The sequence below is a fragment of the Trematomus bernacchii genome, unplaced genomic scaffold (genome assembly GCF_902827165.1).
Source record: "Trematomus bernacchii unplaced genomic scaffold, fTreBer1.1, whole genome shotgun sequence".
Lineage (NCBI taxonomy): Eukaryota > Metazoa > Chordata > Actinopteri > Perciformes > Nototheniidae > Trematomus > Trematomus bernacchii.
In genome coordinates, this window is record NW_022987564.1 from 8,805,574 (window position 1) to 8,820,983 (window position 15,410).

Genomic DNA, 15,410 nt, shown 5'->3' on the forward strand with positions numbered 1-15,410 from the left:
TTAGGCTGTAGGCGTCATTAAATATTAAAACTGTAATTCTGTACCAACCTGATTCTCTTGATTTGCACCACTTTGCAAAGCCTCACATCAAATATAAATGAACATGTTTTAAAATAAACAATGTGTGATGAAATGTTAATGTGAAAAGTCGGTTTTTTTATTTATTTTTTATCTTTTAGCACCATGGACAGAGCTTTTAGCTGATCTGCCCATCACCACAGAAACAAAGAGGGAAACACCCACACTGCTGAGGACCTGCACTCTCCATTTCAATGGGACATTGGATTTGTCAGGCCTTTGGCTAGGAGGGGCGCGTCAAGGGAGTATGGTAGCTAATATGCTCTAGGTGGCACATAAACGCTCATTACTGACCCAGTGTCAAGCCAATCAGATTATATGTTGACAGTTCCTGTTGAGAATTTCAAAATAAAGCATGTTAAGGTATGTCGCATTTTAATGTAGACATCATGTTTGAATGACAATTTGTTGGTCAGCTTTATTATACTGTAGGCCTACTACAAAATACAAAAGTGCTATTTCATTGGCAATCGAGCTGGAAATGCGCATGTGCAAGGATGCTCAGTGGAATGTATCTTGAAGGATGTCAAAGCTAAATAAAACTAGCCTACATTTAAATAGCTCTCTATATATAATACTTAAAAAGGTGCTAGTAAAATACAGACTGTTTGCTCCTCCCCACATGCCCCTTTGCAACACATTACATCTGAAACTAACATTTGATTCCATTTGTCAGTTACGATGACATTCAAAATATCAATTTCTCACATAGATGAAACGAGGAAATCGTTTTTCATTTTTGCCTAAAAACGGAAATGATGATGAAATAGCTGCACATTAAGATATAATGGTCTATTAATTGACTAATTGCCTCAGATTGAAATCATTATATGTTCATATTATCGACAGGAAACTGTCAATCCATATTCAATGATGGTGTGGGTTTTAAGTCTTTTATTTTGAAAGCTTCTTCTACTCATTTCCGGTTTTGTTTTAGTTATTGCCCGCTGACTTGACGCAGCTCCTAACAGACCACCAGGCGCACCGGCAGTCCCCCTCTTTGCTGACTCAGTGCCTTACCAGCAGTCCCTTCACACCGAGATACCGCATCCAGCAACCGACGCACTCTCCTCCGGTCGACTCGCCCAAGGCACCACCAACCTACAGAAATGGCTAAGACTGCAATCGGTGAGTTTCTGACATTTTTTCCTAGAATAACAGCATATTCGCAGGTTTGAGGGTGCTGATGCTGTGGCGACACCCATGGCACAAAAGGATGCAGAGGCATGATTATAGGGAGCGGCCAAAACTCCTTTGCAAGTCACTCCTTTTAAATGAAGTTGCAAAATGAAATAATCGTTTTTCTCTTTTATCAATCTGTGTATTAAGAGTCACGTATGTGCCTATTACTTTATCCTTTATCAAAATGAGTGCCGATCAATATGAGCTAGTTTGGATTCAATGTTTCGTATCAGTGACGCATTTTTCTAATTCACTCAAAACTCAAACAAGCGAATAACAGTAAATTAATCCATATCAAGACAAGAAAGGCGATTTTTATTTCCCACAGACAGCAGCATTTTGTCGATGCCTGCCTGCCGCACCTGACTCAGAGCCGCGCAGCAGCATAATGCAGCGACCCCACCCAACATCTCCCGTCCCTTCAAAGCTCTCTCCAGGGTGTGAAATATCTCACCGTGGCAAATCTTCTTTTTACAAAAACCGGGCCATGCTATGTTCTGTAGTATAAAGCCGGCTCAACCAATTTTGTGACCGCTAAAGGCATGAATGATAGAGAAAAGAGCATCCTTTTTCCAGAATTGCTTTGCAGTCGAGGGAAGAATTTACGACTGGTGATGAAAATGAATGTCATCTCAAGAATATCAGACCCTAATCCTATTAGGAGGGTTATATTATGGCCTTTTATGTTCAATCCTTGTATTATCACTGAGGCTTCAGTATTATGTGAGTGTATTTGCTAGAAATAAAATGTGATTGAATGTTATGTCAGATGGAAGGCCCTCCTTTCCACATCAAGGCTTGATATCTTTTTTATTTATGTGGAGGATATTATTTGAACACATCACTTCACAGGCCCTATAAACACTGGATGGGACCTGCAGACTTCATCAAATAGAAGTCTAAAATCTCATCTGACATTAAGGAAAGTGTGCTTGCTTCAAGGGGTGTGTATGAAAAGTGCGATGTGCTGGCCAGTCTAGGGGATAGACTGTTTGTTTTATGGTTGACTAGGCGTGTGATGAATGGAGGGGCATGCAGACAGACAGCGGTAAAGGGTCCTGCATGGTGTCTGCGCTGAGGGGCAAGTAAACCCTGACTGGTATATTTATTCCCCTCTCCTCCTCCTCCTCCTCCTCCTCTGCCTCCTCTGTCTCCCCTTCTCTCCTCCATGATTTCAGGCGTGGACAGACAGAATGGGATGGGCAGGAGCACAGACACTCAGGGGGAGAGCAGTCAACCTGCCAGTCAGCACCGGCAGGTCGTCGAGTTCATGTCGGCTATAAAGAAACACAGCAGTGCTTAATATTTTTAGAATCAGAATCTACTTTTTCACACTTCTGAGACAGAGGAGCAAAAACACCTAAGGGGCAATACACATAATTAAATTAAGGACTAAAGGCAGGACGAGTACACCTTTGTTTATAGGAATTTCATTTAATTCCTGAGGATGTAACTACATGTATCGACTATCCCAGAAACAAACTCATGGTCAGAACCACTCCCATGTGCATTAAGGCCCCTGAGCACTTCCTGATCCTTATCACGTACACTTGTCACACCCAATAAGGTGTGGTCCTTCAGCTGGTCCCTAAAAATCAATTCCTTTGTGTACAGAGACACAAGCTTCTCAGCCTCTTGCACCATCAATTTCAAGCAACTAGTCTTGTCCAAATCCAGCTACATTTATCTACTTATCATCTGCATCACAAATGTCGTTATGGCCCCTCGTGCATAAAACTCAAAAGGCTCCTGGGCATATAATTCATGCTGATTTATCGCAGAGTCTCATCGATCAATGCAGCGCACTGACTCCGATTACTGGTCCAGATGACCATTGCTCTTTAAAACGAGTCTGAGGAAGAGGTGATATCAATCCAGTGACGGTGGCATACCAAGTGATGTTCTCATCACTTGCGACATCTGGATTAGCAACCTAGTTTGGCAAATTTAGATCTTCAGGTGTTTTAAACAGCAGATTCTGGATGTTTCACACAGCTAGCTCTATTGTACGCACTTTCAATTCACTGAGCTGGAGATTAAAGGATTGGTTCAACAATCAATAAGTTGTTTCACAGAAATGTTATAGGCACCTTGCTATAAAAAAATGTTAATGCAAATGTGCTGTTTTTTGGTTTTGTGTCCAATGAACAGAATATTTTTTGAGTTTTGTCCTGATAGTCAGAAAAACAAGATGTTCTAAGACATCACCCTGGGCTTTAGGAACCTATAAGTGCAAATATCAGACATTTTATAAACCAATAAGATAATCGATGCATTGAAAATGATCCTTAGTTGCGGCCCTACGCATGTAACAATGATCTCCTTGGAAGGACACTGGGTGGGGTTTAGGGAACATTTGCCCCAGCCCATCCCTGCATCGAATGACTGGACCTGCTCCTGATCATCTGGGTACCATATTGTTTCATTTTATGGCCAATTTCGCTGTGGTAATACCTTCATAATTGTGTGATTATATAGCTGTCGGGTGGCACAGCTGTTAAGGGCCTGTATTTGCTGAACACAGAAACAAAGTCTATACTGCTGCCAGCTTATAGTAGGACCCAGGAAGGCAGTAAACGCTGTGAAACACAGAGCTGCAGTTTGCTGCTCAAAGCCTTGTCAATATTATCTTTCCTACATTTTTCACTTCTGCCTTTTTGCTCAAAGTGACTCTATTGCCTGTTACATTTTGTATAGAGGGGGTTGGGTATTTAGCAGAAGAAGAGGGTGGGGAGGAAGAGAGAAATAAAGATACCAAATAGAGGTGTGGTGGTTTTCTGCTACGCAGTTTTGAAGCTCCCAGGAGATGTGCAGAGTGGAGGCAAAGAGAGAGTAAGAAAGAGGAAATTGTGTTTGAGAGGGAGAATACATCAGCGACAGAGGAAACGGAGGCTTGGGGATGCAGAAGGTGCTGGGGAAGAGGGATGCTTGCGGGGGAGGAGGTAGAGTTAGATATTGATGACCTGCGCTCTTTGGCTGATGGATTGGAAGAGGTAGTGCGTTTGCTGGCTGCGTGTCTGTGGTCGGGACAGGAGGAGCTCTTTGAAAGGATGCATAGCTGACTAGTTCAAAGCACATGTCTGTAGTGGAGGAGAAGCATTAAGCGGTGTCATGGTGGTCTGAAATGATTTGGTCACATCTCAGATTGACATTTCTGACCCAGCATGTCTGTAATCAGTCGGTATGTTTGAACAGACACCGGTGTTTGCTCACTTCCTGCTGTGGAATGTCATTTAGGATCATTTGTCATTTTTATGTGCCTGATCCGCTGGGAATGAGCTTATTACTACAACGGTTATAGAAGGAAAATACATTTTTCTCTCAGGAGAAATACTGAGGCAATTTCATATTTTTGCACAATAGAGGATCTCATATATTTTTGATTAGGGATATAAAAATAAATCTTCCACACTCTGGGTTAGAGAGCTGTATTATTTTACAGTGCGTGCTTATCTTCCAAGAAATTCAATTAGCTCTCACACAGTCATAAAAGCTTAATCACCAGCAATATACATAATATAGAGCTGCAATCTTATGTCAATTAATCATATCAGTAGATTGTCAGAAAATTAATTGCCAACTATTTAGAAAAAATATGAATCCTTAGTCAAATAAACAGTTAATGGTTTTGGTTCCTGAAATGTGAAGATTTGCTGTTTCCAAAACCAGACATTCATACAGTATGAGCTCTGGGAAAATGTGTAGGGGATTTTCACAGTTTTTTCTAATACTGTCGTATCAACAATTAACCAATTAATCAAGACTGAATTAACGGATTAATCAATTAGACTAGAAATCTAATTCTAGATGAAAACATAATTGAACACAGAAAAGGCCTCTGCTAGAACTTGGCAACCGCTGAACACTGCTGTTCTGCTCCATGAGCACTCAACCCAAATTACCTGCTCCACTGAATTGTTAACTGTTTGACTCTTCAGCTGTCAGGTGAGGTTGTTTGTGGTAGGAAAATGGCTGCTGGGTCTTGACATATACACAACACTAATGAGCCTGTGACAACCCTCCAAAAGCTCTGTTCCCCCATTTTGTCAGCAGAAATGGTGTGGTCCACTAATTACAAATGTAAGTGCCATCCACCTGAGGTGGCTGCCATTAGGCTGTCCTAGGGGCACTCGAAGGCGGCTGCAAATCCCACTGGGAGTTTCCTCCTTTCTGGTTTTAATCCTCCTGTCTGGGATTCTGGTTTATATTAGCAATGTGTTACACTGACGGTGAAGCCCCACCCCAAAAGCTACATATTTTTTCCATCGTTATCCGCCAGCAATCTTACTATTTTCTGTTTCTTTACCAAACTCCACTTTTATCTCCATTCCCACTCAACCCCTCTCTTCCTTCCACTATTCCTCAGTTTTGTTTTAACCCATCCCACCCTCCCGCGCTTCCTCCTCAGGGAAGGGGTTAACAAGGCCATCAGAGAGTAGTGAGAGCTACATCTGAGAGTTGATCACATTACTGTGGCGTCTGCCAGTCTGCAGGGCAGAAAGTGAGACACAGAGAGAAGAGGAGGAGAGAGTGAGCAGGGAACGAGTGAGGAAGGAGATTTGGATTAATCAGACTGTACACCACACCCCCCCCCCCTATGGAGAATATCTTTTACAGTAGATCTCATTTAAGTCTTTGCTACTGAAGATCATAAATCACTGTGGCACGCTTCAGCCCTGCAGGCTGTGCTCTGGGTGATGGATCATTCCATAATGTGACAGTCTGCATGCAAATCACCACCATGAGGCAGTGTACCTTTACAGAACACAGCAGCTATGTGCAAAAGCAGAATATTACACAAGCTGCAGTGCGATATATTTGCCGTTCTCCCTGTAGGGACTGCTGCTGAACTCTGGGCTCAAATTACAAAGTAGTAGATGCCAAAAATACAGGAATAAAATCAAGGTTAGACAAGGTTGGTTGTTCCTTTCTTCGCTGCTTTTTCACCGTCTGCCCTTTGGAGCACTTTGCCCCTCCTACTGAGAAGGGCGCAGGTTGCCAAATACAACAATTTGATTTGATGCCAGCTTTGCCTCAGTGTTATTAACTTTTTGGACCATAAATGGATCAGGGGTAGAGAGTCAAATTGCTGAGTATGCTGCTAAGAAAAGCCACAGAGAGTGTAGACAAGAAACAACCCAAAGACGATCCTAACATCTATCCTAAATCCTGGATTCTTTGCTTGGTAAATACCCCAAAAGGCACAATATGTTTTAGTGGTAGCTACAGAACGCCTGAGAGGCAATAGGGCGTTGGTCTGACAATGTTAATAAATAATAGACCAAAATGAAATGCATAGCTAATGATGTGTGGAGAATCCTATGGGGAGAGCAGCATCTTGGCTGTTAGGGAAATTAGGCCAAGTGAGGACACATCCATCCTGCTGTGAAAACAAAGGCCAAAATGCCCCAAAACCCAGAGCAGCTCAGCTCCTCGAGACCCCCTTTGATGGGGTTCCCTTTTTGGAGAACTCCATGAATATTTATTCCTCCAAAAATCTGGATATTTACATGAGGAACCTCCTGTGGAGAAGAAGTGGGTTAATGATGTTTCATCTTTTTGTATGTTAGTAGGTTAATGATATTTAGATCATGTTTTTCTGCACTGAGCTCAGTCATGTTTAAATATTTTCCTCCGCAGCTTACAAAGAGAAGATGAAGGAGATCTCAGTCTTCTCACTCATCTGCTCCTGTCTGTACCCCGAGACTCGCAAAAACCTCATGGGGGATTTTGAAGGTACGTGAATTTATTTTATGTTATTTTAATAAACATGCTACAATAACAAGTCATGCAGAGGCTCTAAAGTTTGATTTGAATCGTCTGTCTTTCTTTTTTGTTACACACATGTAGACTTGGACATCAAGCCCATTAACAAGCGGGCCTCAGGCCAGTCCTTTGAGATCATCCTGAAGCCGACCTCCCCCGTGTCTGAGAATGCCCACTGCATCACCACACCCCCAAAGAGGGACATATCCCTGGAGGACATCCAGAAGAAACTGGAGGCAGCTGAGGATCGGAGGAAAGTAAGTGTGTTTCCAATCATTATCTTTTGCACCCAGCTGCCACCTTTCACTCTGCTTGAATAAAAGACACAGAAAGCTGTGAGAAGATTAAACGGAAGATTTTTAACCACAATACCACCGCTAGTCATTAAGAAATACTTGACTTCCTTCGTCTTCAAATGTCACGTACAGCATGGATGTTTGGTCAATAATGCGTCACATTGACTACTGCGGCTGCAAAACTGACATGAAAACTCTAATCTGACACCGGCTAATTCCTGCATCTGATTGATTTGAATGTCAATACGGTCGATACCAGCAGCTGACAAATCCAGCAACCCACAAACAAATCAATCATCCAATCAATGACACAATTTGAAAAAATGTAGACCAGATGTCCAATACTGTGGGTCAAACAGCATATTATTTTTAATTAAAGTGACGACAGGAAAAAGGGAAATACATTATCTTACCTCTAGAGATTTTCATGCCTAGCATAAATGTGTGAGTCTGATTAGTTTCAGCAGCTCTGACTCTTAAAAGCTTACCTTTTAACAAAAGGTCGACGAGTGGTCTTCAGTAAATCACTGTTTCTATCAACCCCTGCTCTAATTTACTAATTTATTTTGCTGTTCTTCGCTTATTTTTCCTTTCAGTCCCAGGAGGCGCAGGTCCTGCAGGCCTTGGCTGAGAAGCGTGAACACGAGCGCGACGTGCTGATGAAGGCCATGGAGGAGAACAGCAACTTCAGCCGCATGGCCGAAGAGAAGCTCCAGGTGAAGATGGAGCAAATCGAGGAGAACCGGCAGGCTTACATGGCTGCCATAATGGATCGCCTGCAGGAGAAGGTGAGGAGCATTAACCAGCCAGATACTGAGGTCATAAAACCAAGTCACCTCTTCCCCAGAGAAGCAACTGGCCAGACACCAATAAAGAAAGAATTTAGGATTTCTGGACTTCATTTAAATGTCCAATGATATTCTTTTTTTCAGTGACTTGTATTAATAGCAAACATAAGCTAATAATAAGTTCCTTCGTTCTGATTTCAACTAATATTTGACTACGACGACCTCAGTAAATTGAGAATCTTTTAGGGAAGACTTAGGTTGGACAATGATTGAGTCCTATGCTTGGAAGGTAGGAGATAAAAACATACAGTAAATGAGCGGGAGAAAGCAGGACAGGAGGCAGAATAAAGGAATAAAATGTCTTAAAGGTTGAAGAAATGAAATGGTGAAGAGTGCAGGAATAAAATGTCAGGAAAGGCCCTGAGGCAGAGAAAAACATGACACCTTCAATCTGTGTTTTTCTTTCTAGGAGAGGCATGCTCAGGAGGTGCGCAGGAACAAGGAGTTGAGAGAAGAAGTGACAGCGTGAAAAGCCCCAGGTTCTACGTCCCACCTCCAAACCCGCCCCCAACACCACCACCCCCAATCCTGAGGAACACCCCTCTCCCAACCTTGTCCCACATATTCCCACCTACTCCACCCCTCTGCCATACCCCCCCCATACAAATTATGAAACTACCACCGCCTGAGACGCCAACCCGAGACAGTGGGAAGTTGAAATGGGGTTCGGGATAAAAAAAAAAGCGTAAAGAATTTCGGAAAAACAAGAAAAATGTGTGTCTCCAACCCACTCTTCCCAAAGAGAATGTTTTTGCTCCATTTTCAAATGAGAAAAAAAAAAATCTAATTGACAAGTGACAGTGGGTATTGGTTTTTGTAAATACTTCTTTTTTTGTTATATACAGTAAGATACAAGCAGCAAAAGTATTGATTGCAGTGTGCCATTTTTTCTATATAAGTTTCCTCTCCCTGCTTATATATGGATGTAATAATTTGTTCATTGACATGTTGGGTTTTTTTCTTCATTTCAGCCTGAAAATCATTTCAGGCGTAGGTGTTTGTTGTGAGTTTGCCAGCTAGCGGATGTTTACTGCGACTGGTTGCGTCCTCACAAGGCCCGCATACTGGCTCCGTTTCCTCGTCCCTCTAAATGGGCACTTACTCATTTGACCCTGCAGATTTGGAAACAAAATTGGATCTGTTTGGTCCGAGTGATTTTCCATCAAGTTTAAGCCAATGTCCCAAATTAGTGAGGGGACATGTGCAGGGAAAGTTGGCAGAAGGAAAGGAGACAGTTTGCTCTCCATGGGGACTGCAAGCCGTCGCTGCTCATCCACTCCTGTGAGGTAGATGGTGATGTACCACAGGAGAACACTATAGCATTTAATGAGCCCATCCTCATCCTCCTTCCCTCTGTCTGCAACCTCTTCATCTCTCCACATACAGTACACACTGTAGAAGCACTCACTCACACGCTCTCCACATGGGCAGGCATTTAGCCAATCATAGCACAGAGCTCAAGAGGAGCTTGCTAAATTCTGTCCATCTGGCACCGGAAAGCTCACGTAACATCCCTGACCAATGGCGGGCCTCTTATGTTCCTCAGAAAACAAGCTTGCATTCACATTTCAATCACTTGTTACTGTACTATACAACACAACTGAGGATAAAGTGCACTCAAAGACAGCCGGAGTGCAAAAAAAACCTTCACCAGACTGTGAATCTTAAATCGGAGAAATTACAAATAAATTCCACCTTTCTCCCTTTCATAGAGGCTAGAGTAGTGCCAACATCATCCACGCCTACTGGAATCATTGCATATCACTCCAAGACACTGTAAACGCCACCGAAAGGTCGGCACAAGAAAGATATAAAAGCCATAACAGGTATAGCTGCAACTATGATAAATGAACACAGTATTGCCATCTGTAAAGGTGTACATGAGTGTATTACTAAGTATTGGAATGACGGTCACACACGCACGGTAGGCCCATAGATGTGTGTGAGTGTGTGTGTAATGCAGAAAGGGCGGGTGGATAACCGATTGTTTGTGCCATGTGATAATGACCCGGTGAAGGATAAACCAACACCGTAACAGTGTGTAACAACAACAACAACAACAACAACATCACAGACAGAGACTATCCTACCTGCCTCTCTCTCTCTCTCTTTCTCTCCTCTGTCCATTTGTGTGTTTCCCCCCTCTCCACGTATATCTTTGTGAGCAAGCAGTGGTTAATAAAGATTTGGGGTTCAGTGAATGAAACTGGCTTTGGGTGTGACTTCTTTCAGATACTGTCAATTACTGTTTCAAGGTTAGCATTCAGATAGAGTCATTTGGTTTCTTGATCATAATTATAATGTATTGGTTTAACCCTAAAAGGATTGTGCCTTGGTTTTCATTACATTATAAACATAAAAGAAAATAGTAAGAGAAAATATAAAAAAGAAATAGAAGCAAGTATCAAGAAACATAAATAAAGAGTAAAAGAAAATGTCAATACAAATATAAAAAAAGACTGCTACATATTCAGTTAAATTCTGAAATTCTGACTGATTAAAACTAGAAGTGGAATTAACTTAAGCATATTAACATTAAGTTAGTGAATAAAAATAAGTTAATTCCACTAATTTACTACATGATGTTTTCCGGGGTAGTTATTGGTTATTTGACGCAAATAAATGTGCGTTAACAAAGTCAATGCCTGAATGGTGATTAAACACACATAATAATATGAAACAGCCTACTGTTTAAGTAGTGCAGCAACTTCTGATTATTTTAAATTATAAGTTTGTTCATTAATTGGTTAGTTGTTTGGTGAATAATTAATCATCTGAAAATATTGTCAATTTTCTATCATATTTTTCCAAAGTCAAGGATGTCTTCAAATGTCTTGTTTTGTCCAAACTCCAAGATATTAATTCGACTGTCAGTTTTAAAATAACTCAAAGCAAATAATCGATGATACAATAGTTGCAGATCAATTTATTACTTTACAACTAATCCATTCATCTTTTCAGCTCTAGTTTAAAGGCATCGTTCTGAATAATTAATCGTTTTACTTTCAGTACTTTAAAAACGTTTGAGGTTAATGCCAGGCTTTTTACTGTAACATATTCTTACATTGTGTTATTGCTACTTAGTAAAGACTGGCAGTTAATCTTCCAAAAGTGTCCTTTGCCTTTTCAGTTAAAGTCCCAGTAATGACCAGCAGGGGGAGACAAACAGCAAGCTATCTCAACCTAAAATCTCCTTGACCTTGTGATTTTGGCTGCAGTGAAGCTTACATCACCACCTGGCTCTGCATCATCCTCAGTAATTAAATAAAAAGGTTAAGTAGAATGACGAGAAGGATGAAATGGGAAAGAGAGAGTGTACACTTTGTAAGAATAGATGAAAAAAGCAAAGGATATTTTGGCGAGTGAGTACACTTTTGAGGTGACGGCATGAAGGAGCCGAGAACAGAAGGTGCAGCTGGTGCTGGCTGAAATGATGGCAAAGGGACAAAACTGTCTGCACACTTCCTTTCTCACACTTTTTTTCAGTCCTCTCCCTTCTTTGATCCCTCTGTCCCGTTTTTTCTTCCCCCTTTCCCTCCTGATCCCACTCCATTCTCCATCCCTCCTTCCTTTCCTTCTCTTCCAACCTTCCCTCCCTCCTTCTTTCCTCCTCTTCTAGTTCCCACGCAGCACATGGGGCCAGCCGGGCTGCTATTGTCCAGGATATCCCCTCCTTGTTAATGGTTTCCTGTGCACACACGGAGGGCTACTGAGAGAAACAAGCAGCCGCATCTGATACCAGGCGTCACCACGTATACGGCACACACACACAACTGCAGGCATTAATAAACACACACTCTTGAACAAACAGACATGAAAATGAACAAACACATAAAAAGGACGCTGATAAAGCCACAGGTGATTTAACATAACTTTTTTTATTACAGGGAAGTTGTCATTACCACCAGCAACAACTAATATTTGATTTGTCAGTGCTTGCTTGTGCTTTGTACAACCATAAAATGAACAAACTCAGTGACAGGAGAAACCAAAACATCAGGTGTAAGACTAAAGTCTATTGCCTTGCAACTACTGTGACAGATACAAATGAGCTCTGTTGAAAACACAGGTCGATTATGCTGCTACTTTGAACAGGAAAACAACTTGTTGACAAGGTAATAAAAATCACCCAAGCATCATGAGAAATTACAAAAACAGAACAGCTGGTAGAAACTCGTGGAACATATGTGAAGTCTCAGTTGTTAAGAACAGGATTTACTGTAGAGAGGAAACATTACTTAGGGAGGAAAGCTTAATCAATAAGGCCCCATATGAACAGGGGGTTGTGGGTAAATCTTGTTTATTTGAACCAAGCTGGTAACTAACTTCTGTTCCAGTATTTAGTAAAACAAACACCTGGTTTCGGTTATTCCACCCCATTAAAATGCTGTAGAAAGGCGGTGACTCTCAACCACCTCAAGCCCGCCCTCCCTCCACTCCCCTCCCCTCCCCTCGCTGCATGTAACCAGGGCACCAACACAGGGTTTTTCAGCGCAGGGGGAAAACAAAAGGGGGGGCAGTTTCACCCAGGAACTTGACGGGTGGCGCCTGCTTGACCATCTGGAAAAGCCATTCCTGATAGGCTGACAACAGTGGGTGAAACATCTGAAGGGGTGTTCAGGAACAGAGATCAATCACAATACATCACTCTGAATGCTTTTAAGTCGTGGTCTCCCTCCTCACTGTTTTTCTCTTCTATACAAAACTCAATACATTAGGAAGAAAATCCTACAGCTAGGAGTATCCTCTGCAGGATGTCAACATCATAGAAAAAAATATTACTTTCTTAAATTTGGAAAATATAAAGTCTTGTCTTTGAACGTCCAGCTCAGCTGGGTAGTGAGTAGAGTCTGTGTGTAGATCGAGTGGAGCTTTTTCATCTCAGTCAGAACGCTCCTATCTCCATGCCCCAGGGTCTGTAGGGTTTCCCCACGCTGGATGTTGGGATGGGGGCGCTGAGGGCGGAGGAGGGGGACATGATGGGGAAGGCGCTGAAGGGGAAGGGGAACGCTGAGAGGGTGGAGAGGAGAGGATTGGAGAGCTTGGACACTGATGAGGAGACCAAGGCAGGGTGTGTGAGGGTGCTGGGAGCCCCAGTGGTGGGGGGGACCCGGATCTGGCCCTGATCTGAGTGAGGGGTGCCGCTGCGTCTGCCTGGGATGTGAGAGTCTGCACTGGACGAGGATGAAGAAGAGGAGGAGGAAGATGTAGATGATAGAGGAGTTTGTGGGCTGCTGGTGGCGCTGCGGGGTAAAGGTGCCAATGTGGCCCCCTGCTGGTGCTGGAGGAGGAGGGGGTGGGTGAGGTGGGCAGGAGGGGACCCGAACGCAGAGCCCCAGGCTAGGTGACTCAGGCCGGAGTGAGCCTCTCTCTGACTGGCGTAGTTGTTGAGGTGGGAGACCAGGCGGATACGCAGAGGGTCCGCACCGTCCAAGCCCTCGATGATGCTCAGATAGCGGGCCGTCTCAGCCAGGCACTCCCTGAAACCCAGACCACGGTAGTCCATCGCCAGCGCATGAGCGTCAAAATAACCTGAGGGCAGAGGAAGAACACAGCAGATTAGTTTAGAGTCTCCTTAGCTGCTACAAAACAAGTTTGTCCTGAACTGAGGGATCTTTGTCAGTCGTGAATCAATATGCCTCTGGCTCTGAGAGTGTGAAAGAGTCAATAATAAATCCAAACAAGATGGACCAGTTATTATCCGTTTTCTTGTATTCATCTACATGTCATTTTGTGCTTTTTTCCTTCTCTTTAAGTAAGAGAATAAAGTAATGGTTGTCTATTTTCCCCTCTTAAGCATATGAATAATATGTGGAAGGTGTTTTTCTGTAAAAATAATGGATCCCAGACATACCTTTGCCTCCAGCAGCATGAAGCATTTTCAGATGGTCAACAGTCATCTGCAGAATCTCTGCTTTCTCCAGTTTGGCTGAGCCCTTCAAAGGAGAAAAAAAGGAGCCAAATTAGATATCATAGAAATAATATTAATATTGTTACGCGAGCATAAATTATGTTCAATATTTTTGGAATATAATTATAAAGTTTATTTGCATATGGTCTAAAAAATAAGTAAAGTCGTGTTGCCTGATGCTTACCTGTTTCTCGAAGGCGCTGGGCACGAGCCTGCGCAGCTCGCTGAGGCTGTTGTTGATCCTGTCACGGCGCCGTTTCTCAATTATCTGAGGAGAGACAAAACATACAAATTATAAGTTTTTTGCAGAATACGTGCATTTGGACAACATGCTCAATATTTTAAACTGCAAAAACTGCCTTTTTCAACAAATAAATGTACTTACTCCTCGACGCCTTTTCCTCGCCTGCACCTGAGTAGAAGTTGAGGGCGACATGGACCCGAGGGGGGAGCTCATGTTCCTAAAAAGAGACGAAACAGTCAATACCTCGTAAAGTCTACCTTTTTTGTCATTGAAGCTACTTATTTTTGTTTTTTTGTTTAACCCTTTCGTCTGTCCAATGGTCTGAACCACGTTAAAAAATAAGCAAACTTACCCATTCTCATCGCCACTCTCCTTCTCCACCTCAATAGTCTCGTCCAGCTCGCTGTCCGAGGAACTAAAATCGTGATTCCTCTTCATTTTGTCGGTCCACAATAGTCCTACAGTGTGTCTGCTTGTTCTGTCTTCCAGTAGTGCGAGTGTTCACGTTTGCCCGGAGAGCCTCTGTTTGAAGCACTCAGCTTTCCCACGGTGTCATTTCAATGCTGGAGCCGACCTATGGAGGCGGGGCCTCGGGTCAAATCAGCCAATCACAAAGCGGCCGTGGGTTTGAGTGACAGCGCAGTTGGCCCAAACACATGCAAGTAGGCTTTGACAAGTCAGAGAGGAGGAAAAGAAAGAGACATCTCACTCAATGGATATATGGAAGTTTTTAAAACGTGTGCCCTATGGGCCTAGAAACTGTTCTTGCCATCCATAACTTTTTGAAAACTTGTGAAAAGTTTATATATAGAATATACACTACAACTTAGTAAGATTATAAAGACATTTTATAATTCCCATGTTGAGAGATATCTTGCTTCATTCTCAATTTTCTATAAATGTCCAATCAAAAAATAATATATATTTTTTTAAGAAATAAAATCCATATTTAAAAGAGCAAACCAAAACCAATTGATATTCCCTAGGGAAGAAATTGCTTAATAAAAGTACAAATAGATGCATTTTTTGCTAATGAAGCCTTTACATGATTTGTCACTGTATGGCCTATATCATTGCCCATTGTA

General features: G+C 42.4%; 2 protein-coding genes across 2 annotated transcripts; one reads left to right on the forward strand and one right to left on the reverse strand.

The window, feature by feature from the left end:
• Positions 1-1,061: 1,061 nt before the first annotated feature.
• Positions 1,062-10,376, forward strand: stmn2b (stathmin 2b). The gene is made up of 5 exons (XM_034124407.1): positions 1,062-1,206; positions 6,901-6,996; positions 7,111-7,283; positions 7,919-8,110; positions 8,580-10,376. The coding sequence occupies exons 1-5, from the start codon at positions 1,188-1,190 to the stop codon at positions 8,637-8,639; spliced, it is 540 nt and encodes a 179-aa protein (XP_033980298.1). The 5' UTR covers positions 1,062-1,187; the 3' UTR covers positions 8,640-10,376.
• A 1,653-nt stretch (positions 10,377-12,029) lies between these two features.
• Positions 12,030-14,851, reverse strand: hey1 (hes-related family bHLH transcription factor with YRPW motif 1). Its single transcript, XM_034124408.1, has 5 exons — positions 14,678-14,851; positions 14,467-14,542; positions 14,266-14,349; positions 14,025-14,106; positions 12,030-13,702 (listed from the first exon to the last, which is right to left on the reverse strand). Exons 1-5 carry the CDS (start codon positions 14,761-14,763, stop codon positions 13,056-13,058), a joined length of 975 nt encoding a protein of 324 aa, XP_033980299.1. The 5' UTR covers positions 14,764-14,851; the 3' UTR covers positions 12,030-13,055.
• Positions 14,852-15,410: the final 559 nt, after the last annotated feature.